Genomic DNA, 25,716 nt, shown 5'->3' on the forward strand with positions numbered 1-25,716 from the left:
AGTAAGAAAAATCCATATGCTTAGTGAAAGCTTGCAGAGAATAATAGTCAGCAAAGGTGTAGTGACAGCATCTATGGAAGACTTTTCTCTATTCAGTCATATAGACAGAATATTTATAAAGCTCTTTGTTTATTTTAGCACTGTAGGAAGTATTTACGAAACCAAACAAACAAATTTGGCAAGAACCCTTTCCAGACATGATCTTGGAAAAATGAATTGGCCACTCACGTACTTGCAAATTCATCAGTTCATTTAAGTATCTGGAAGCCTGATGTATCCAGTTTTGAAATAGAGCAGGTCATTAAAGAGAGACCAACTGGTAGTTTTCCGAAAACACAGGTTGCCAGTAGTTAAGGCTCTCACTTCGAACTCCTGCTGTCCTGAGAAGAATGTTCTGACTTTGTCACAGAGCAAGTTACCTTTTTTTTTTTTTTTAAAACCCAACTATTACCTTCTGTTGCTCAGAACAAATTGAAAAAATGGCAACTTTTAAATTTTGAAAGTAAGAAGTGAACATACAAAAGTTCTGATTTGGGAAGGAAAATTTTTTTTATAACTAGCAATTTCACAAGGAACTTGGACCTTCTGTTGCTCAGAACAAATTGAAAAAATGGCAACTTTTAAATTTTGAAAGTAAGAAGTGAACATACAAAAGTTCTGATTTGGGAAGGAAAATTTTTTTTATAACTAGCAATTTCACAAGGAACTTGGAGAAAGACCTATTATTTTAATAATTTTTATTATATTAATACCAGCTATTATTGAGTAATTAATTTTTCCACATAGCTAAAAAAATTGAATGTAAAAAAAAAAAAATCAAGCAGGAATATTTCTTCCCTGCTTCTCAGGACTTTTAGGAACAGTTATCTTCCCTGCTTTTCTGTAATTATTAACACAAAATGCCTGGGAAAATATTATTTTGCAGTTGTTTTATAAAACTGTCAGCCTAATACCAGAGTCCCAAGGGCTTCACACTGTAAAAATGAAGCTGTGAGAGTTCTGCAAGTCTCTGAAGCTTGTGGTGTCATGAAGTAATGAGCTTTAATATATAGTTGTAATAGATGTTTGAGGGGTTGAGGGGAAAAAGGGACAATAAGAGGTCAACACATACCACCAACGGATCTCAAAGAGCTGCTGGCAGGTAGCCCTTGGATTTTTCTCTGTGTGAACAACTTCGGTATACTGTGACTTTGCGTAGTGCTGGCTTTTTAGTCTCTGGTGGTGAAACACAGGATTTTTTTAGGCAGCTGTGACTGGGATTGATTTGTGACTTATCCAAATGCCTTTGTGATGATGTAACACTTAGATTCCTGTGACTAGTGAATGGAACTAGAAGGCTTACGGGGATGGATTAGGCGTGCATAGCTCTCTACAGCGCATCATCTCAAATTCTAACACAGTAGGTATGAAAGCATAGACTAATAATTGTCTTCCACAAGGGGAAATATCTGATGCAAGTGTTAAGGTTATTTTTATTCATGAGGAATTCTCAGAGAAGACTGTTTTGAATATTGACAAAATATCATTCTGTGGGGCATGAGGAGAATTGCTACAGCACAATTTCGTTCCTGGTTTTGTGATCTCTTATAAATGATGTCTCTGGAAGTGTTGGTAGGGGGCTACTGTGTAGATAAAGGATAACTACACTTGCTGGAAAACATGAAGTGCCCTGATCTGGTTACCAAGGGGGAGATATATTAGCATAATATGTTTGTAGTATTTAATAGTGTGTAATAGTATGTAATTCTCATTACATTGAAATTAAAGGAGGATCTAACTTCTTTTGGTGGAAGGGACGATCTTTTGCTCTGTTCCTTTTAATGGCAAAAGGGTGATAAAACCCTATGTCCTTCTATTCGTTTCCTTAAACTGACTTTGGATAGAAAGATTGGGGTAAACTTCTTGCGGCTGGTGAAGTCTTGCAGTATGCTTAGAAGAGAGGTTTTTTTTCTTTGGGGTGATCTCACCAGCAATCTATTCCTGGGGTGATTATCTGAAACCTGTGATGTCTCCCAGCTTGCTTTGAAGTATTAGAAGTAGTAGTGTAGCCACAATTTGTGCCACATGATCATAGAATCCACACTGATCCAAACAGTTGAGTGGTTTTATCTCTGGGCTCAGTCACTCACAGCTACCTGTTCAAAACACCTGCTTCAGCTGTGAAATTCAGATACCTCCAGACAAACTAAAATTCCTTCTAGACTATCTTTTTCTCAGGGATGCATGGGTTAATTAAATAACCTTGAGATGTGAGAGCAGAAATAGACAGAAGTATATGTGGGAGATGCTATATAAGCTGAATTTAATCATTAAAGAGAAAATGTTGGCTCAGTGTTTGTCAGCGGTAACTTAGAAATTTTCATTCCTCTCTTTGTGCTTCTACAAAGTTTGGCTATGTATAATCTATGTGGTTTTATGCTTATTTAGGCACTAGTACATCTTTCTTGTATGAGGCTTTTTCTACACCAGCCATGTATTTTCACTTAGCTTGAACCTCATCCTTTTAAGAACAATAATAAGTTTTTGGAAGTGTTTGTTTTATTTCTTAAGGGAAATATTCTAAGTAATCCTATCCTATTTTTCTTTGTTTCATCACTGTTGCTTCTACCTATGACTTTCCCAATTTAATTGTAATTTGTAACAAGGCTCCTTGCTGTTAGATTAAAAGTTACCCAATGGGACTTACCATCCATTGAAAGTGAGAAGTCTAAGAGCAGCGGTAGCTAGCTGAATACTTTACAGTGGAGAAAAAACAAATATGCTAGAGTCTAAGTCTTACATTTGTATATTTAGGTGAGCGCTCATAGTTTTCATGTGGCTAGTCAAATCAAGATAGCTGGGAACAGGATAGGAGTGAATGAGTTTACTCAACTGAAAGAAGAAAAAGAAAAACGCATCCTGCTCCAGAAAACCTTGGGGTTGAGGATAAGGAGGAGGCATGGCAGTTCTTGCAGGTGATCTTTAGTAGGAGAAAATTGAAGAGGATTGCTTGGCACATAAAACAAATGGAAATAGTAATCTGTACGCCGAAGAGTAGGAACAAAATCCTTAAGAACATGAGATACATGAGAAATTCAAGAGAGTAGGACCCTGGGTTCTGGGAAGGAACCGATTTCAAGAGAAATGGGTAGACAAAAGGTTTTCTTTTATTGGTAATGGTATTTGATCTATTTTGTTTTTAATAGAAAGCTAATCTTTTTAAGGATCTTTCAGTCTTGCTGCTTGGGTGCATTTTATTGGCAAAGAAAAAGAGATTGAGGTGGCAGCACTTTCTGATGCCACATAGGATAAAACCCTGTCAGAGGCATGGTGTTAAATTTGTACTTTATATACAGGGAAGCATGAATATTGCAGTGTGTGTATATAAGGGTGTAGGAAGAACAGTTTAATTATGAAATAGAAAAAGAATAGCTGGATAAATAGGAATGTGTAGAATTCAACTTTTTGATTGCCTTTAAAAATACCACATTTTGTTTTAATGTTACAAATACTGAGGAACTTTTATCTTATTTTTAACAGACTCTGAAGGCAGATCCAGAAGAACTTTTTACAAAATTGGAGAAAATTGGTAAGGGCTCTTTTGGTGAAGTTTTTAAAGGAATTGACAATCGGACTCAGAAAGTGGTTGCTATAAAAATTATTGACCTAGAAGAAGCAGAAGATGAAATAGAAGACATCCAACAAGAAATCACAGTGCTGAGTCAGTGTGACAGTCCATATGTAACTAAATATTATGGATCCTATTTAAAGGTAAGATGCTCAGAGATGATTGTGATTTGATTTCATAAGTAATTCTTTTCCAAGTTATTCAGTCATCCCAGTTTTCATTGGCAAGGTTTCAGTCAGACCTCAGTTGAAGAAAAATATATTTTTGTCCTTTCAGTTCTAAAGAAGGAATGAGTTTCTATATTTTGTGAAGTATGTGACCAAACCTAATGGAAAAATAAATGCATGTCTTGCTATTTCTGTACAAAAAGAAATTAATTTAAATAACATCAATTTTTAAGCTCTAAGTAACATGTTTAGATCCTCTTAATATTTGGAGAATGTAACATTGCTGTTTAAGTTCAGAAAATATAATCTAAGTCTGCATTTGAATTGTCAAAATATTAAAAACAATGTATTATCAGCTGTTTCATGAAGCTTGAAAGTGTTTTGTCAGGGTTTGATTAGTGTCAAAGCTTAGGTTGCCCTTGAAAGGAGAGTGAACCTAGCCTTGACCTGAGTGGTTTAAAAATTAAAATCTAAAAGTTAATCGAAAAGTTTGCACATTAGCAAACGGCACATTAGCCATAAGTGAAGCTAATAGAAGGGGTTTCCATTAACTGCCTTCTGAATCTGTTTCCCTTCCCTCCCCCTGCCATATTAATTCATTTCAGGGTTGAGTTTTAAGTGTGCCAAAGAAGTGTGGTTGTTTGGTTTTGGTTTGTTTGGGGTTTTTTTGTTTTGTTTTGGTGTTGTTTTTCTTAATTGGATGTATAGTGATTTATTACCTCTAGAAGACAGTGAAAATATCTGGAATCTTTTGGCACTACTTTTATTTCCTTGGTCATACTTTGTCTCAATCTGGATAGCTCTTTAATTTGTGACAGTGAGATGGCAATCTAGATAAGAGATTGTTCTCTTTACAGGGTTTGAAGTTGCATTTAGGCAGAAAATACCTTAATTTTCAGTCTGCTTTTGTTTTTGTGGAAACATTCTGTTTATCAGCAAAGACATGAAGGTTCTAAAAGGGGAACCCCGTTTTATCTCTGGATTTCTGAGATTGGCAGTTAGTTTCTAAGGAAAAAATTACTTTTTCTGAATCCATGAGATGCATTACTGAGTGCACAGACAGTTTTCCCTTTCTTCCATATGCTCTGAGCCAGTTTGCTGGTTATCTTATCACTGAAGACTTTGTGAATGGTTTCAGTCTGGTAATCTGTCACTAGTACTGGATGCATGTGTATTAGATCTCGGAAGCATCAGGAGGCACATAAATTGAGCACAATGAATCGGACAAATTTTTCATCATGGCTTTTATTTCAACTTTTGAAATTTCTCCGTCTACGTTTGGCGTTAAATGTGGCAAGAAGGCAAAAGTGGTATTTCTGTCCTGGACTCTCTGCTTCAAATCTGTTCATTTTGGTGGAGGAACAGTAAGATCTTCATAGGATAAGTGAAATATAAGAAAAATAGAAGTTTGATGCGAATGCCACTTAAGTCATTTTTAAAATGTATGATAGCAATGTGTCTGAAAAAGAGAATCCAGTGTGCAAATTTGAACTGAGGAAATCTCAACATCTTGTGAAGGTAGTATGGCAACTGTTGCTTTTCTTAATTGAAAGAGAGAGGAGACTATAGGGCTCGGTAGCGTGAATGGATTTGGCTGGATGTGTCGACAATGATATTTGTGCTTATTGTTGTAAGGAGGACCTTCTGAAAATACTTGTACCTTCTGCATCACTTCTGTTAAGCGCAGTAGCCTGTGAATTTACCAACTTGTGTCAATTTTTTAAGATACTGCACTAACAGTGGCTATGTATGACTTGGTTACTTTTGGAGAACACGTGGTACTATAGAACTTTCAGTTTTCTAAACAAAAACCCCATTTCTTTATGCTGTTAAAAATTAGTATGTGGTGGTTATTAGGTGGTGCTGAAAGGACAAAATCTTTGCAAAGGAAACATTTTACAGTTCTGTTAGCTTTCTAAAGTAGGGATAAGGTGTTGTTATGTGATAGTAATAATGTGTCATCATATATATATATATATATATGTATACACACATACACACACATTTAAAAAGGACCATAGTAATGAGGGCAATAGATGTCATCTACCTGGACTTATGCAAAGCGTTTTACACTGTCCTGCATGACATCCTGGTCTCTAAACTGGAGACACATGGATTTGATAGATGGACCACTTGGTGGATAAGGAACTGGCTGAATGGCTGCACTCAGAGGGTTGTAGTCAACAGGTCAATGTCCAACTGGAAGCCAGTGACGAGTGGTGTTCTTCAGGGGTCAGTACTGGGACCAGTGCAACATCTTTGTTGGAGACATGGACAGTGGGATTGAGTGCACCCTTAGCAAATTTGCTGAAGACAATAAGCTGTGTGGCACGGTAGACCTGCTGGAGGGAAGGGATGCCATCCAGAGGGACCTGGACAGGCTTGAGAAATGGGCCTGTGTGAACCTCATGATGTTCAGTCAGGCCAAGCGCAAGGTCCTGCACCTGGGTAATGGCAATCCCAGGCACAAATGCAGGTTGGGTGGAGGTTGGCTTGAGAGCAGCCCTGACTTGGAGGTGTTGGTGGATGAGAAGCTCAACGTGAGTGGTCAGTGTGTGCTGGCAGCCCAGAAAGCCAACTGCATCCTGGACTGCATCAAAAGAAGTGGGGTTAGCAGGTCGAGGGAGGTGATTGTGGCCCTCTACTCCACTCTATTGAGATCCCACCTGAAGTTCTGCATCCAGCTTTAGAGTCCTCAGCACAGGAAAGACATGGACCTGTTGGAATGGGTCCAGCAGAGGGCCACGAAGATGATCAGAGGGATGGAGAACCTCTCCGATGAGGAAAGGCTGAGAGAGTTGGGGTTGTTCAGCCTGGAGAAGAGAAGGCTCCAGGGAGAGCTTGGAGCAGCCTTTCAGGACCTAAAGGTGGCCTACAGGAGAGCTGGGGAGGGACTCTTTATCAGGGAGTGTAGTGATAGGATGAGGAGTAACAGTTTTAAAATGAAAGAAGGGAGATTTAGATTAGATATCAGGAATAAATTCTTTAGTGTGAGGGTGGTGAGGCACTGGAACAGGTTGCCCAGAAAAGTTGTGGATGCCTCATCCCTGGAAGTGTTCAAGAACAGGCTGGATGGGGCTTTGGGCAACCTGGTCTGGTGGGAGGTGGCAGGGGGGTTGGAACTGTATGATCTTGAAAGTCCCTTCCAACCCAATCCATGCTATGATTCTGATGTTTAAATGAATTGGTTAACATTCTTGGCTAAGAATCTAGGTTTGTTTGCTGCAGATCTTTGTTGTATTTGCAAGTCAGGACTGCCATATGTAGTTCTAAAGGTCTGACTGTCTTTTAGCTCTATTTATGACAATGTGATAATGCAGCTGCAAGATTGTTCAACACGTTACTTTTCCACGTCTTGAGTGATTAGGAGGCATCATTTCTTCCATGATTGGACAGTTTAATGCTAATTACAGGGAAGATATTCTCACAGAATGGATTTCTTTGAAGTAAGCAAGTGGGAAAATGGTAGAGTCTTGGGTTATATTGCCAGCCACTGCAGTGACTATTATTCTCTAAAGCCTATGCAGCATGATGTGTGCTCACCATGTGTCTGTTGGATCTTGGATAGAAAGAGGTGCTGTTTATAGAGAGCTCTTAAATTGATTTTCTATAAAACATTTTTGGCAGACAAATTGGAATTCCAATAACAATTCTTGTCTCTCTCATTTTTTGCCTTCTAGCTCAGTCTTTGTTTCACTGGGTTTCTTGCATATCCTTTTGTGAGCTGAAGAGGTATCTTATTATGTGATCATTTTTTCTCAAAGTACTCCCATGTCAGTTGTTAAGTAGGAGTAAGTATATCTTATGAGAACTTTTTGGTATTTATTTTGTGATAACAAGTTTCAAGATACTGGAAAAGAAGAATTTCTATCCCATGTGGGACACTGCAGACTTGATGATTAATATTTCATGTCCCTTTCTAGAACAAGTTTATGCAATTGCAGAATACCTGCTGTGACATCCTTTAAAATATTTGACAGATTTTAAGAGGCACTCTGTATTTTCAGGTTGATGGGCATTGCCATGAAGATTTTTATATTTTTGAAGTTTTTCTAGGTAACCAGAATGTTTTGGGGTGATTGTTGGTGTGGATTATTATTTTTTTTTTTAAATATCTGAATCATATGTCTTTGAGAAGTCCTTGTATTGTTCTTCATTCTCTGTTACTCCACACCTGCTTCAGTCAAGCTACATGATTATACATGCCAGTGTGTTAAGGGACCTGTTGCTTCGAATTTTAGAAGGCTTTATAATGTTGCTGTACTTGCCTGAGGCCTCTTACTGTCTTCAGATGTTCGTGAGAATACCGTGTCAAACTCTTGGTGTCTACTGCATGTTATACATAGAAAATACAATTTGAAATAAGTATTATCATTTAATGAGTTAATGGCAGTTACTTTATCCTAGAGACTTACATTTTTAAAAAGTACTAATTTTTAGCTACTTTTTAGAGTAGGGTCATATACTCAAATGCCTTGTTAAATTTTATTACTCTAATTTTTTTTTATATCCCAACTTCATCTTTTCAGAAATGTGTTTGCTTTGTGGCATTTTTTTTCCCCCATAGCCAGAGGTACTAAGCCATATCTGTTTGTGTGTGGTATCAGTGCTTTAACACAGTGAGATTTAAATAAAAAGCAGCTAATTGTTTGCGTAGAGCAAGTCTTTCATTCCCCCTAGACTTTGTTCTTTATGTCTGAGTTGGAGGTTTATGTATAAATGCTGTGGTCAGAGTTCATTCAAATAGAGCAATAAGCAGTAGGTATCAGTTTAGGTTGTCATCTTGAATATAAATTAATGTGTGGAACATCTTTTTGTCAGAAACCTTAAGGTCTTTATAGAAAACAGAAATGCAAATTCTGGTTTCTAAAGCCACACTTTTTAAAAGGATGTTTTCATGTTCCCATTCTATTGGGACAAAGGGCCTTTGTCTACTGTAGGAGATAGTAAGTAACTAGAATGTTGCTCTTAAAGCATATAGCAGCAACGTGGTTTATATGGGTGCATGTATCTAGAGGGATCGACACTCCTTATCTACCATAGTGTGTTAAACACCTGTATCAATGTTCCTTAATGAGGTGGGTTTAGAAAAGTAGGCAGTGGCTCCATTATCTTTCTGCTCTGGGAACCATTTCTATCCTTTCTGTCTTCCAAATGAAAAGTCCATGTTCCATCTATGATCTGATTAAATGCTCCATGGATACAAGAATTCTAGTTCTTTTTAGATCCTTATAAAATTCATTCATGAAACATGTCTGGGTCTGTTTATCTTTTTAGATTTTAGGTAACAGCATCTGGATAGGGATAGTAGAATAGAGATTCTTTGTGTTTCTTGCTAGGTATATTTTTTTGTTATTCTTATAAGATTGTCTAAAGTTGGTTGCTGTCTCTTCTGCATTTTGCCATACTGTAATTCTTTAAAGTATTGCTATGCTATTTATTCTAAAAGTTTTTCTATCTAGGATCTTGTCAGCTCTGTTTTTTGCATCTTACTCTACCAATTTTTCAAGAGCTTAGTTATATTTGGTTCTGAAGTTGTTTCTCATGTCCTTTTTAGGCCAAGTTGTTTCAAATCCAGTTTATTTCTGAGATTCAGATCCCTCTCTGATAATGTTTCTTCAGTTTTGTTAGTAACTTTAATTACTACTTTATTATAACTTCACAACACTCTTACAACACTCTTATATTTCTTTGATCTCGGATTATTATTTAGAAATATATGAGGAAATTAATTTGTTTCTATCTTTAAATGGTTGAAGAATAAAGTTTCTTGGCTGTTTTTGCATATATGGGAGTACGTCATTCTCAAAGCAGAGGTTAATATATGTATATGAACAAAAACTGAGATCATTATGTTATGCTTGTATGTATAAATTAAGAAGTCTTTAAATTCCCTGTCTTACACTTCTATACGTATGAATATAATGGTAGAACAAATGAATACTAAGTGGTTTCAACATCCAGTATAACTAGGTACGAGTGATATTGAAGTGGTACTGAGATAGTCTTGTAGTATGTAATTTAAAAAAACATATTGCTGTCACTACACTTATGTTTCTTCATCATTCAGATGTGTTTTTCTAGCACACTTTGTAGCTTTGAGATACCTACTTTTGAACTGTTTAAACTACTTGACCCAATGAGAATCAGAATTCTGGTGTTCCTCCCCCCCACCTTCCATTTCTGTAAAAGTATTTTAAGAATTCTTAAAAAAAAAAAAAAGTTTATAAAAGCTGTTACTGGTAAGGTTCATAAAAGATAGCTGCTGCTAATTTTAATTTTAGTCTTCATACCTATATGGGTTTTTATTTCATGTTTAGGATATAATATACCTGCTGCTGTAAGTCAACTGGTGTTTATATAGACTGCAAGAAAACAAAAAATAGCTTCTGGTTAAATTTTATGAATGACACAATATACCCTCATGTAAAAACCTGTGCCACTTCTGTGAAGTTTGATAACTGAGCTCTGTAGAACGAGTTCAGGCAAATGAAGTCTAGAAATAAAGATTATTTTTGAAAAGCAGTGATTCTGAAAGTAGCATGTAGTTTATTTTAGGTAATTAGATGAACATGAGGTTTGTAAGAAATGCTGTGGCTGAGCCAAAATAAATCTCGTATTGGCTAGGGCCTTGGGGTACATGGCGTCAGTGAGGCCATTCTTGGAATAATACAGCCAGTTCACAGTGTGGCTGGGAAACTGTCATGGATTCAGTAAAGAGCTTCCGGAACAGTTTGAGGTTTGAAAAACGTGTGTTCCAGAGAAAGACTGAAGTTCAGGCTTGATGTTGTTTATCCAAGAGAAGGTTTGGAAGTTATTTGATGTGTATATATGAAAGCTTTTCCCTGTTCAAGTGCTGATAGTTCAGTGCTTTCTAATCTGTTATGCCAAAATACAACAAGATGTAATTGCTGAGTGGTCAAGCTAAGCAAATTTCGTCTCTCACACACTTTTTTTAAAGGGAAGATAGCTTAATATTGGAAAAGTTTATATGAGGTGGGTTTTATGTCACTTGCAGTTATTTTTTTAAACCTGTATTTGCTGAATTTAAGGACGCCTAAGCTTGCATGCTTTAGGAAACTCAAGGATGTTAATGTGGATATGTTGAATATTCTTGCCGCAAGAAACTGGGTAATGTAAATTTGAATATGGGTGTTTGTATGTGACTTCAATAAGTTTTAAGTTGATGTCCTTTCACTTTACAGGTTTAACTGGTTTATTTTAACATTTATGAGCATCTCTGAACTGATGTGACCTTACGTGTATGCTGTGGGTCAGCCAGAAGTTAATGGACTCGGTGCATTCTGTCTTCATTTGATATAGCAGGCAGCCTGTGGCAGGTTACATCGTGATTGTCAGCGTGGGAGAGCACAGCAGAGATTTTCCTGCTTACATTAGGACGGTAGAATCCACTGCAACAGAGGCTGTTTCAGTTGCAGTGGTGGTAGTTGTTCCTTGATGCTCCATCACTTGTGCCCAGCCCCACAGCAGTGGCTGGTGCCCTTTCAGACTTTACTTCTCCAAACTGCAGTCACTGAACTTTGGATGGGGGTTAGGCACCATTACATGAAAAAAAGCTGTAACTGTCTCTCATTTTGCCAGCTACAATTGCAACCATGTTGTCATTATTGCATTTTGTGAGTGGTTGAAGCGACGGCGTGTCTTCTCTGTTCCCTTGACCAAAGCCAGATGGAATTGCCTTATCCTGTAGGAATTCCTGCAGCTGAAATGAGAAGGGAGCTGGGACTGCAAATTCTCTCTTATTTGCGACCGTGTTAGGAACAAAATGAGGCACAAGCTCCTGGGAGGCAGTCCCTATTCTGGTATGCTTACTATTCTTCTGAGGCCCCAGTAACACTCTGTGTTCTCACCAGACAGCATTAGCCTCCAGATGAATTTAACAGGTGTCGCCTTCATTTGTCCATAGTAGATGTGAAACTGACATCTGGCTGGACAGCCCCAAAACAGGTAGCAAGAGAGTTTCAGTCATGGTTCTACTTGGCTTTCAGATCTGGTCAGTCTACTGATTTAAAGAACAAGTGAAAGCTTCCATTGATACAGTCCCTAATGGCCATATATGACCAAGGCAAAAGGGTGTGAAAGAACCCATGAACTCTGTCTATCTCTAGCACAGGTGGTTTTCCTGTGAGGCCCTGTTTTCATTTTTAAAATAGTTTGATCGATTATTTCAGTGATGGTTACCTTGCAACTTGGAACCTTTGTTGCCCATAGTTTTTAATACTTGTGTCTTTCCCTGTAGCCATTTGTTGTGCTCCTTAACAAGAAAGGAGTCCCTTCTTTGCGTTGCCTTTATTCAAAAATATTGTTTTGAATGTGAGTTTAGAAACTTTATTCCACTACTTTCCTTTAGCAGTCCAAAGGATTATTGTCAATTTCTGAAATCTGCATCATATTGTCTCATTTTTCTGAATCTGTGGAAAAACCTACCTAGGAAACAATGATTGCTTCAAGAATTTTCCTGTTTACCATTGTAATCAGTTCCACACTGTTACTCCCATATGGCTAAATAATTCTTGATCTGAGTGTATCAAGATTGGGAAGCATCACTAGTATATCTCGAAAAAACCAGAGAGTTAGTAATTTTGAATTACCTGACGTTTAGGTACTTAACCATGTCATGTTATTCTGACCTTTAGAAAGCTCAATGTTAAGTACCATTTCTTGGCAGTAATATGTTTGTGTAGTACTTGTTGTGATGGCCTTAAAACCTGCCTCTGTACTGCTCTGCTGATTTCTGTATGGTATGAAATACTCTGTTCATAATTTCTCATCTTGGTACTTTCCTTTAGGCAGATCTGACAGATAGCTGCTGCTGAAATGGGCAGCAACAGTATCTTGTTCCCCATCCTGCTTTCATGTTCCTGCCATTTTACTTGTATTGGGTCTGTTGACTGCAGAATGGCTGGTTCACCTGGAAAACAAGTTTCCCAAGTACCTTCTCCTGCCCCTTCCAAAAATAACATGGCTTTTGAAAAGAGCAAACCCCAAACCCTTACAGGTTATCCAGTTCAGACCCATGGCTTCAAAAGTTCTAGGTCCATTGCAAAGAAAAATAATAATAATAAAAAAACAATGGTGGAGTTGGGTGGCCCAGAAATTGGGAGGTGGGGGGAGAGAGAAGGGACCACTTTTGGTAACAGCTTGCTTCTAGATCAGCTGTAACGTGAAGCCTTACATTTAGTTTGGCCACACAGATCAGGATGACTTAGCATTGCTTTCTACCAGCATGTAATATTGTTTATGTCAAATGTCCTTCTGTATCTTGTGTGTTAACTGCTACACTCATTGCTGTGGGTCTGTGAGATATCTGAAAAGAGAGTGCTGGTATGGCATCAAGTTGGTAACTTTTTTCCACTGCTGCTGAAAGGGGAAGTCCAACTCTGCCTTGTGACTGGTGGCTTCCTCACCCTAGCAGCAGGAGCCATTTAAACTTTCAGTGAAGTGGTTCAGCTCACTGAGTAGGCAGGGGACTAATTGCCTTTAAGAATGAGGGGAGATCTGACACTGATGGTTCAGATTGGTCTCAAGTTTTATGGGAGCACACTGCCAAATCTTTGCTCATGAAAATTCTTCGATCAGCCAACAATAATGCTGAAAAAAACACGTGCCTGCGTATGTATTTGTGCCTGGGTGTAGGTGGAGTAGTTCCATGGGCTCGTTCCCCATCTTGTTGCCCAAGTAGGCTTCCTGATGCAAGGCTTTTCGGCTACAATGTGAGCAATGACACTGATAGGTGGCTGCCAGTCTATTGAGCCAACGTTCTCATTAACCTTTAAAATATTTGCCATTTTGATGGAAAACTTATTTCTTTACATACCTCTGTCCTAATCTTATGCTCTTACATAGCTACTATGTTTGTGTCACATCTTTATGTGAACATTAGGTAGTTTGTATTGCTCAGTTAACTTTCTTTTACCTCAGTATACTTCAGCATTTATATAGTTCTTTGGGTCAAATGAATTCTTCTAGGTCTTCATAAGGAGATAGTTCTATAAAAGCAGAAAAGTCACATTCTTTACACATATAAGGGAATATTATCTTATGGCATGTTACAGAGCATGTTAATAAGCATATTGAAGTGGTTGAATATAGAACTCTGAGAAATAGCTGTTTGGAAAAAGTTAGTTAGGCTCAAAAATATTGAACTTCAAAAGGAAAGTTCCATGGTGAATAAGTTTATGGACTGTATTAGTTCTAAAACATTGCAGTTCTTACATTCAGGAGCCAGTGTTTTCAACCAAATTCTTAAGGTTCTTTATAGGTTTTTCATTATACTACCAGATTTGTAAGCTGTTGCATAACAGTTGGGATAAAAATCATCATCTGGAGGTACTGAGGCTTTCCTTCTGCTTTCTTCAGCAGTTCCTTGAAAAGGAAACTTGTAAGGAGGAGACAAAAACATAGGGGAGGAAGGGAGAATGGAAATGATGGATGTGAATAGAAGGTTCTTTTAGCAGTAATTAGAGGTTGAGGAAGAGTTGTAAACAGGAAAAGTGGAAAATAATAATTGTTTCTAGAAAAATTATGTGTTTTACAAGGAGTGATGAACTTGGCAGAAGTCTGAGTTGAAGATCCTGGGCGATTCTAGGTCTGGTACATGCAACTTCATTAAAAGTGAGAGTTTTGAAGAAGGATTGGTCTATGAATGTCCTCTAAAGGAGGGAGAGGAATTTAATAGCAATGTGAATGCAAAAGGTGAAGGGAAAAGAGGAGTAAAGATTTACAGGCTGCAGAGCATGGATGCAAAAGATCTCAGAAGTGTATACACAGGTGGTGAAAAAAGAATTAAACTGCTGTGTGGATTGATATTTGTGCAAAGAAGTAAATTTGAGTTGTGCCTTTCATTTTGAATTTAATTTCATGTAATAGGTAAACAGGAACGGATATAAGCATTGGAACAGTTGATTTTTGGTCAGTGAAAGTGAAGGGGTTCTTGTGCCTCATATTCTCTGTTGGAAGTTTGTTTCTGGTCTAGAGAAGGGAGTAATTCATAAAACCCCTGAGTCTTATTGATGTGAACTGTTCCAATGAAATAGGTTTAACATATGTAGGTGCAAGAAGGGTGACATTTTGTTGAAGAAAAAATTACTAACGTCACTATTCATTGGATGCAAGGTTATTTGTTAGTTATGGTTTTCTTGTAATGCAATTTATCTGGACGAATTAATTCTGTAAACTAAAGCTTATTTCCTTTTGCTTCCAATTTTCCATTTTGGGACTTGGTACAGTTTATTAATAACTGAAGTGTCTCTCAGTAAAATTCAGTTCCTAATGGAGTTTTGATTATGGGTTACATCTTCTGGTGACTATCTGTAAGACATGAATAAACAAAGTGTTGGGATTGTCGAAGAACCACGTAAGTCATTAATCTTCATGTGCCTCTTTAAATGAACTTTTCTGGGAAAAAGACCTGCCACGGATTGCAGTTAGGTTCCTTCCCCCACCCCCCATAAGGGGGGGTGTGTGGTTATGAAGTGGTTATTTGCCTGGTGGAATAGGGAAGCGGAAGGGATGACTGTTGTCAGCCCCACTAGGTAATAAAAATCTTGAAAGTTAAAAGTATAATGCTTGTAAGAGACAGGATTTTTCACTCTCCTGCTGCTGTTTTTTTTGAAGCGAGAAGAGGGAAAATGGCTGTAGGCAGGTGGGAAGAGGAAGAGTATGGACTCATATACACTTAGTGTTCCAAAGAAGTGGTTACCCAGTCCTTTAGGAAGTTAAATATGGAGAGTTCTTCAGTTACCGCATAAGTTTCTTCTTGTTACTAGCTGGGAACTGGTTTTGCCGCCAAGACAAGAAATATGTGTCTGTTTGCTGCTACTATAATGTGGTTTGGTAGAAGAGCTCCATTAGTTTGGCGCTCTGGGAAATCATGTGCTTAATATGACATGCCTAGGCTTGTGACAGCTGGACTATAAAGATTCATTTCTATGGTGGAAGGCCATGTGCCCAGGAAACGTGCCAGAGAGGTTGTGAATATGGACACTGTTAGAGATGACTCACACTGAGGAAAACATGGAGCTCGTGGCTCTAGCATGTTGGCATGCAAACACAAAAGTTTGCTAAGTGCTCTGGAGAAGGGATCTTTTATCAGTACTACGACAGAACTTTTATTGTTTGGTTTGTTTGGTTTTTTTTTTTCCTTGGCAAGTGGCTCTGGAAGCTCTGTTACATCTAGCTTATGGCAAAAAGAATGCATTTAAGGATTAATTGTATGCTGCTGTGGTGATTGCAAGACGTAATTGTTGAAGAGTCACTGCTGCATTAGCTTGTAGAATACATTGACCAGTATATATGTCTAGAAATGAAAATGTAGTATTTTTTCTTGAGATCTGAAGAAGGCAGGAGTTCGAGTGTTGGAAAATGATTCTGAAGGCAAATAGCTGCTTTTTTTTTTTTTAAAACATATATACATGCATAAAATACTGTATACCGAGGTGGTTCTGCTTAGTCTGAAAAATCATGTTGACTGTGTTTTTCATGGAGTTCATAGTGTTCAAACTGGAATGAACAATTTTTCTCTTTCCTTGGTCTCTGTTCTGCATTGGCTACCCAGCAGATGCATTTATTTTTTTCTTTGTGGTTGAACATGTTAGATGGCTGACAAACCTTGATTAAAGGACATAAATGCGCCACATGCAAAACCACAATGATTTCTTTGATTGCAGGGACCTTTTGGCCAGCTTGCAGTAAGGACTTGTGTTTAGAAGAGAACCTTTGGGCTCATCTGTATCTCCCTCCCCTCAAAGGGATGGCAGCCCGAGGACAGCTAGCATTCATCCTGACGCCAAGAGACTTCAAAGGAGGTAAGCGCCTCAGAAATGCTCCCCAGACAAATTACTTCTCATCAGTCCTGCACCTCCTAAAGGTTTCTGTTCATGGTTCCTTCATGAAAATTTTTTGAGAACTCTGTGAGGCCTCATCAGCTGGTTGCAGTCCCCTTAATTTTCATGGAGATGTCCATTGCTGTCAGTAATCCTTGTCCATTTGCTTAAGAATGTGTCCCCAGTGTAAGGGAAAAAGACATTCCCTACTTCCTGGGTTTGTACCCAGACATATGCTCTGGGCCTTCCCTTATTTTGTTTTTTGTATGTTAGATGAGGTTGAAACTTGAGCTCTTTCTCAATTCATGAACCTTAAGGACAAAGTCAGGGAAAAAACCAACCCAGCCAAATCTTGCTTGCTCCACACAGTTTTAAAAGGCTTTTTTAAAACATGGATCTCTGAATGATTCCTTAATATTCAGATGATTTCCACCTAATTCTTTATGTGCTGTTTTATCTAGTGAGTGTTATCCCAGAAAAATTCTGTAGAAACAAATTATTGCATTTCATTCTTCTGGATGAAAGTACATCCTTAGGACTTTTTATTTCTTTTTTTCTTGTTAAAGTTGCCACCTAGATGTAACACGGCTGTTTGTCTTCCAAATACCTATGGAATAATTATTTAATTGAAAGAGCAATTGAAAATAAACAGAAGTTTACCTTGACATCAGAAATTTAAACACAAAAATCCCTTATTAGCTTTTATTTTTATTTTTTTTAAAAAAGCAGACTTTTTAGGGGTGATTTCTACCCCTTCCCCACCCACCTTCAGGTCACTTGTACAAATACTTGGCTATAGATCTTGCTTTTCTGGTTCTTATTCCAGTAAGCATTATATGAAACCCATGTGATTGGAAACATCAGGAAGAACTTTCTTGGTTCTTTTGTTTTATGAGAGTTTCTTTGGTTTTTTGTTTTCTTTCTTAAATGTGAATGTTTGGGAATGTAGTAGAGCGTTAGTAAATGTAAGTTATATGTTTGCTGAAGAGATTTATTTTTTTCCTTAAGGGTGTGGATTTGGAGAGCGTAGTTGGCAGTCAGTAACAGATATAGCTTAAATGTTCGAAGTCCTCTGTGATTGCAGGTACCCTGTTTAACAAATTTTTCCTAGTTTATGAGAGTATATTATTTAACTATTAGTTTGACGACTTTAAACCTAGGTAAGAGATTTCTGACTATGTAGAGTACTTCTAATAACTGCCCTCTAGCTAGCCTTCTTACTGGCTCTATCATATAAATACAAAGGTTTTGTGGATTGTACCTTAAATATGTTAAGGTAGTAAAGAAGTGGATTGTCCTATAAAGTAAGATCCTATCTTGTCCTATGAAATACTATTCCATCTAATTCAACACTTAGATAGCTCTGGAAGAGGTTTACCTGTGGATGTTGTGAACAACTTGCAGATCCTCCAGATTTGTGCTTACAGGTTCTGGCTATGTTGATAGATTAAATTAGCTTGGGTTTTGCTCAGCTTGGTTCAGATGTTTGATTTTTGTTGTTGGTTTTTATGAGTCTGGGGTTTTTTTGGTTGGTTGGTTTTGTGCTTGTTTGTTTTGTTGTTTTTTTTCCCATCTGCTGAGATTTCTTTTACAGTAGTCAGTTTCCTTTAGTTTCATTGGAAAATATTCTTTTGTAATCTTCTACCCTTCATATGTTGTTCAACAGTAGTTGGGATTTTTTTCTTAATGTATAGTCTTTCCATGATGTGTTACATTTATACCCCTTCTTTTGGTGTTAAAGAGGCAAAACAGATATTCAATAAAGAAAGGAACTTTCAGAAAACTTGCAATTTTTTTCCTGGGAATTCTGGGGGGGGAAAAGAAGTGTTAGAATATGCTTCTTTTCTGTCTCTACAAGGTATAACTGAATGTGCCAAAAAAAGCAGTAGCACACTGCAGCTTGTGTAAATCTTACAAGGTTCATTCTGTTCCTGTAAGACAAGCTAAATCACAAATGTAATTTATTTTTATTAATGGCTTGCCATCTCCTGTGAGCAGAAGAGAAGGAAACAAGGGCAGCTCTTATTTCCTTCATTTGAGTGATCTTTTAGTGTCAGTGAAAATGAAAGTGTTTTTGTTTGGTTTTGTTTGTTGGGTTTTTAAAATAAATTTGGGGAAGGGGGAAGAGGGAGGGAGAGGAAAATTTATCCAGAGGATGTCTTGGTTGGCTAAGGCAACCTGGATGTCTTCAGCCTTTTTCTCTCATAAAATAGTTTTTCTTGTTCTCCAAAGCCAACAGTTGTCTTTCTGTGCCATCTGATTTGCAGGTGCTCTGAAACAAGTGTCTTTAGGAAATGCTGCAGTTTGTTTTTATTTAATGAAATATGTAATGACATAAACAAATAGCATACAGCCCTATGCCCCCAATCTATACAAGTTTGAGGTGTTGCAGTGGGTGGAAACAAATGGAAGAACATTAGCAGATGAATAGATTGTCAAATAGAAGTTCAAGTAAAGGATTAACTACGTGATGGAACTCTGTTTACTAGGAAGTGTTGGAATGATGGTGGCCCTCTTTATTTCTTGTAATGAGGCTTGAGAACTTCTTGTTCATCAGATATGGGCAAAAATATTGGTTCTTACTGAGATTGCCTTTAAGAACGAACTTAGAAAGGTGATGTGAATTGGTACTGAAAGATTTTTTGTTTTTCTGACTTTGTCTTCTATGAGACAGTCCTCAAATCATATTAAAACATTATAGTCTTTCTTGATAGCTGTTAAACAGTCGTAGGACTCTAGACATGGAATAATAGAATCAGTTTGTCCACTTTCAATGGAAAGGGATTGATTATGTACTACTTTTAGTATGGGTACACATGGTGTTCAAATTTTGGAGAAACTGCAGTGTAAATAACTTCCTTTAGCAATCGGTAATTCTATCCTTTGTCACATCCTTTTTGTCTGTCAAAAGAGTTACTATATGACATCGAGCAATCCAACAAGCATCTGGATAGGCTGTTTGAAGTCCTAGGGTGCGTTGCCTACCTTCTCTGTCCTGGGATTGCATACTGGAAAGAACAGAATGAAAGCAGATAGTGGTATGCGATTCATTTGGCAGAGTCAATATATGGCATCACTGGGTGATCTACTGATTAGATTTAAATTGAACCAATACTATATATAGGTAATATCTATAGTTAGTCAAGGATTGACAAGAATTGAGGCCATGTGTTAGACCTGTATGTATTCCTTGCCAAAACTTTGCATTTGCTGAATAACAGTAATAGGCACCAAGAACTCACTTCTGGCAAGTGGTATCTGTTCTAACACTAGTCCGTGAGTCTAGAAATTGAACAATCAGCTGACAGCTGGAAAGTCTGCAAATCCTGATGAGTTTCAAGGATCAAGTGGCAATGCATCAACTCATAGGTGCCTTCTCTCAAAAGCCTAAAATAATAATTTTCTTGTATATGTGTGTGTTTTGTTTTTTTTATAAAAGGATGAGCTCCACAGGAAGGGCATTTAAAATATTTTGGAGTTCTTGATACTTTTTGATACATGTTTTCAGATTTGAGACAGCTGGCTAGGCTAAGTGGTGGTGTGGAAAGGTTTGAGCATAAGACGAGCAAGAACCACAAATATATAAACGCCATTTCCTGTCACTACTTCAATGCATCACTTACGGCATTGTACAAAACTTTTTCTCATCGATCTGTATCTTGTCTCTGTGTATAAGTTCGCAGATGTCCATATGAGTTAGTAAATGATGAGATCTCAAATGCCAGGGAGTGTCTGTTATTCATTCTCTGTGACAAGACAGTGACTACTGTTGTGACCTGGTGTTCAGAGGAGATGGTGAATGAATAAAGTAGTGCCTGAAGCTGAGCTTGGTGATTGTGAGAAAGGAAAGCATTTTGAAGAATTCAGATGTATGAGCGATTGTATTCTTTAAAGTCTATTTCTCTTTGGTTAATTATTTCTTCCTCTTCCTATGAAGGCTGTCAGAGTGATAAATGTTTTCAAATTGATTTAAACAGGTGGTTTTGTGCTCCTGTCTTCAGTGGGTTGCACAGCTGCTTTTGGGGCTGGACCTTCTTTGTTGGGGGGGTGGTAATAGAGTATATTTGGCATTATGTGATTCTGCCACCTGGTGGCTTTGGTCGAGCATCATGGGCTTTAGATACAGAGTTAAAAACCTAAGTGTGAAGAAGAAATCCTGAAGAAAATATTTCTTTCCATCCAGAACAAGGAATCAGCGGGCAAGGTTGCTTAAAGTAGAGGTAGAAGACAAGTTCTGTGATCTCTGCATCATGTTTTTGAAGTCGGGCATCTAAGAATTGGTGTGCAAGCATTTAAGAACCTTCTGGTTGCTACAGCTGTCAGACTTCCCTGTGTGTATATAGAATCATACGATCATTAGAATTGTCCAGGCCGGAAGGGACCTCCAAAGGTCATCTAGTCTGACCACCCTGCAGTCAGCAGGGACACCCCCAACTAGACCAGGTTGCCCAGGGCCTCATTGAGCCTCACCTTGAATATCTCCAGGGATGGGGCTTCAACGACCTCCCTGGGCAGCCTGTTCCAGTGCTCCACCGCTTCATGTAAATATGAAGTTAACAGAAGACAAATCTCCATGAGAAGTAGAAACAACCTCTAGCAGGAATATGACTTGCAGAAGTTATCCTGTTGCATACGTTGTGTTCAAAGTTCTTTTGGTGTAGTTTCTTATGCTGGAGGATCAGTATGAACATTAATACTAAAATTATACCAGTATTTAAATATAAGTCTCTCTTTTTGGCCCATATTACTTTGGCATATATACCAGTTAAACTGAAATTTTTGTTGAACAAAATATCACACATTGAGCAATGTCTATCAGTTTTGGAACTAGTTAGTTATTTTCAGATTCGTTGACGTTCTGTCCAAGGTATTCTGTTTCTGGTTTTCAATACTGTAGGTTTTTCTGCTAATCCAGTGACGGTAAAACTTCTAGTATATAGATCAACTTAAACTAGTTCTTATTTTTATTAGCAAATTGTTGCGTTACTACAATCAAGTATTTAATTTCTTTCTTGTGATTGATGACATAAGCTGAAGTGTGTGTAAATACAGATTCTAAGTGGAATTTGGAGATGGGTTTTCTCCAGAACTACACAAGCTTTTTATATGTATTTATAAAATACCCTCTATTCTGCTGCTCTGCTAATTGTGTGTCATAAATTTAAGGTGGGAAGTACCCTTTCTCACAATAAATTTAGGGTGGGAGATTCTATTTCTCACAATAGGGGTGTGTGTATGTGTGTTACTTCACTTAGAAGAGCACCAAGTGCTGTTTCTTTCTGAGTCCTTCTAGTTCTTCTCTTTGGTGGCTGTTAAGTTTTCCTCTGCAATCTTGTCCTTCCCTCAAGAAAGGTGATACAGAAACATTTCAGTCAATGCATACTGTGGCTTGATTGCTTTAGGTCTATCTCTGCTGTATAATATTGCAGTGCTAAGAAATGTGCGAGTATGTTTTTCTTGTATAAAAAACCAAAACAAAACCAATGGCCAAAACGGCCTCTCCATCTTTGTTCAGATGTTTTATTAATTTCATAACAACTTATAAACAATTTTATCTTGATTACTTATTTCTGTATATGTCTTCTGTACTACTGTGATTTTGGTTAAATTGTACTTCTGGGACTTTACAGGAGTTTTTTGGTGCATGGCGTTTTTTTTCAGTCTGTAGTCCTTGATTTTTACATATTAGAAGTTCTTCACCTGCTGTAACTGCACTTAATTTACAAATACTTTCATGGTATAATAGTGACTTAATGGAAGATACTTCATTAGAGATAAAGCTACTATTTTAAGGCTTTTGTGTGGTTCTGGAGTTAAAATAAGAAGTCAAACCTCAAGAGCAAACTAGTTTGGAAAGGATTTACAGAAACTCTGCCTTTCTGTAACAGAGCTTCTTTTGGATCCTAAAGCTGTTCCTTTCCTCAGTTTCATGGCATCAGAGGAAAACGTCTTGTTGCTACTGTGAAAAAGGAAGTGTTCCGTGTGCCCTCATTAATATGCTCATCTATGTTTATAGAGAAATAATAATCCTAAATTTGGATTGATGACTCACCATGGCTTCACTGTATTTGGAAGAAAATTCAATGCTGTGTTGTGACTGATGCTTAACAGGAGAAAACTGGTCTATTTCAGATCTTAAAATGGAGCAGTGGATTTTGCTAGTCTCAGTATATAAGTGTAATGTCCTCTTGAAAATACAAGTGATTATGTGTAATATATAATTACTAATCTAGGCTATGGAAGAAAATTTAGTGCTTTTGGTGTTCTGTTTTAGGGGAAATGTGGGGAATATGTGCATAAGAATGTGAGAAGTACAAGCAAAAAAAGAATTTGGGCAGCTTTAAAAAGCAAATTGACAGTAGGTGTTAGGGAATGTGAAGCGTGCCAGGGATACTTGGAGAGGAAGGAAAGGAGGAGGCACGTTGCTCTGGTGATGCCAAAGTCAATTGATAGCAGTGCTCTGCTTGCCTTGTGCTGTTGTTACAAGGCATAAAGTAAGTATATATAGGTTACTGGCTCTAAGGTAGAATATATATTAAGCAATTCATTAAAACTGTCTCACTAAAAGTGTTTCTTTGCATTTTCTTGTTAAGCAATCTGTGCAGATTTTAAATAAGAATGCAAAAAAAAAAATTCTAGCAAGAATTTGTTAATGGTGATAATAAGATTCACTGCAATAGTAATTACATCTGTTCAGATACTTCATATGCATAATCAAAACTTAAAACATCCATGAACTTGGGTAATATTTCTGTGGCAGGTTGGTGGGGGGAACATACAGAGTTAAAAATCCCTTTGAATCTAGGGCCACCGAGATGCCCTAAGTGGAATAGATTGCTATTGCTTAGCTTCATGGTAGGATACAGATACAGTTATGTGTGTATTTCCTGACTGCATGTTCATACTTTGTTTTAAAATATAGTGTTACTGAATTTCGTGGATCCATGGCTTTTTTATTGTAAACACAGACATGTGGCCCCAAGCAGCTGGTGATGAAAGTTCCATGAGCAAAGACTGAGCAAACCAGGAAAAGAATTGAAAAGGATAAATGATGATTTGAAAAGACTATGATTTTTGTAATTTGTAGTTGTGTAATTGTGTTACATGATTGGGTAACCATGTAATTAAAATGATAGTCTTCATTTTTAAAAAAAAAATATTTGCTGCTACCTCTAATTTCTAACTTTCAGCTGAAGAATTTAGTAGATAGTTTTATGGAGAATTTATCTTTTTGGAAACTGTATCTTATTTCAAGTTGTTAGCTTTTTAAATCCATGAGGTAATCAAAATGATAGAAAAGGCAAGATGCATCTCATTGACTTCATGTTATGGTTTGGTTTTGGTTTGGGGGTTTTTTTCTTCTATTTTTGAGAGGATCAAGGCGTTCATTTGCCCTGCCTTGTTCATTCCCACATAAGCATTTCCATTGAAATAGAGAATAGTGATACAGTTGACGTTTGTGCTTAAAATGCTATTAAAATTAAACATAAATTTTGCAGGCACACAAACTTTGAATATTCAGGGAATTTCATGCAGCTTTAAAAGACTGAGAAAATCAGGCTGAAGAAAATATGTATATAAATTTTTGATCAAGTTTGGGAAGATTTCTGAAGTTGAAAGGACTTACTATAAGACACGTCTCGGAAGCGTACTTGTTCTGGAACTGTTAGGACCTGGAGCCTTGAAGGGAAAGGCAAAATCTGAGAAACTCTGAGCAGCAAAATGAGTATTTCGGTACTATAAAGGGACTCTCTCAGGATAAGCAATAATTCTTGGAATATCTGTGATGTCTGCATTATTAAAATGCTGTATGTAGATACTAAGATTATATTTTGAAATTACTTTTTCTCCCTAAAAATATGTTCTGGCTCTTTTAAAATATTTCTAACAAGACAGTGATTGTCAAATAGTATTAGTTGACTCCTTGAGGAAAGGTATCTAAATTTAGCTGGATCTTAGTGTTAAAAATGGCAGGTGATGAAGGAACTGTAATCCAGGGTCTTATCTAAAAATGGTACAATTTGTGTAACTGGAAGTAGGGGGGAAGGGCTGTGTGCATTTACCTATAGAAGGTGCATTCTGAGACTGGTGAGGGGACAAATGCAGATGGAACTACAGCTGTAATAATGACAAAAAGGCTTAAGTGAGTACTAGGGGCTAAAATTTTCTAATTCCTCAGGAGATTTAGAAAAAGTTACATTCTGCAATACATTTATCACTTTTCTAAACATTTTAATCTGTCTTTATAGGTGAGTATTCACAGTTTTACCTGCCCTGGCTGCTATTTTTACATTAAGTTTTATTTTGCAGGATAAATTAAATGAGTATTGTTGCTATTTGTGTGTTCCTTGCTCTGAGACCCCTGTGTTTTTATGCTAGAAGTCTTGTGAATGTTTGCATGTAGAATTATAGAAACTAACAAACCATAATGTAACTTCATAATCATAAAAACTAAAATGAAACAATACCCACCATATGTTCCATGCAGCAATTTAATTTGAATATCTATCTGGTAGATTGATGACCTTGCTTTAAAATACATTTCAAGGTTGGTACTGCAAGGAAAAGGTGGACTAACTGCATCTCCTGGTGTATTTGGGAATAAGGTGCTACAAATAGCAGAAAGAAATGATTTGGTCTAGTCTCTTTCTTAGCATAGTGTATTATATATCTTGTTTTAAACATTTCTTTAATACATATCAAGCTTTCCCTTGAGAATATAGTAGCTTAATTTTTTTGTTTCTGTTAGCTTTTATTTTACTAGCTAAAGCTAGCAAATTGCTATAGTCATCTTAAATAATCTTTGTTACTAGCTTGCTTTATCTTTCTTGAGCACAGTTGTCCAAAGTTCTATACCATATATTAGGTGCATAAGAATTAGTGGAGAGAAGTTACTGGTATTCTTCCTTGGGTCAGAGACAGATTGTTCAAAAAAATGAAAAAACGCAGAGATGTGAAGAATAAATTTTAAATTAAATTCAACGCAGACAGGAGTCAGGCTTATTAAAGAAAATATTTTGGAGTATCTGTACAAATAAACATAATCAACAGAATCAAGACTTTTTCTAAGGAAAGGAAATATATTTTATGTAATGTA

General features: G+C 37.2%; 1 protein-coding gene across 3 annotated transcripts in view; it reads left to right on the top strand.

The window, feature by feature from the left end:
* The window catches only part of STK24 (serine/threonine kinase 24), a 54,959-nt gene that overhangs the window by 12,997 nt on the left and 16,246 nt on the right, over nucleotides 1-25,716 (top strand). For all 3 annotated transcript variants that reach the window (XM_014944217.1, XM_014944219.1, XM_014944220.1), the window contains exon 2: nucleotides 3,520-3,750. In XM_014944217.1, the coding sequence (XP_014799703.1) occupies nucleotides 3,520-3,750 (231 nt within the window). The remainder of the gene's footprint in view (nucleotides 1-3,519; nucleotides 3,751-25,716) is intronic.

Source organism: Calidris pugnax, unplaced genomic scaffold (genome assembly GCF_001431845.1).
Source record: "Calidris pugnax isolate Ruff unplaced genomic scaffold, ASM143184v1 scaffold69, whole genome shotgun sequence".
Classification (NCBI taxonomy): Eukaryota; Metazoa; Chordata; class Aves; order Charadriiformes; family Scolopacidae; genus Calidris; species Calidris pugnax.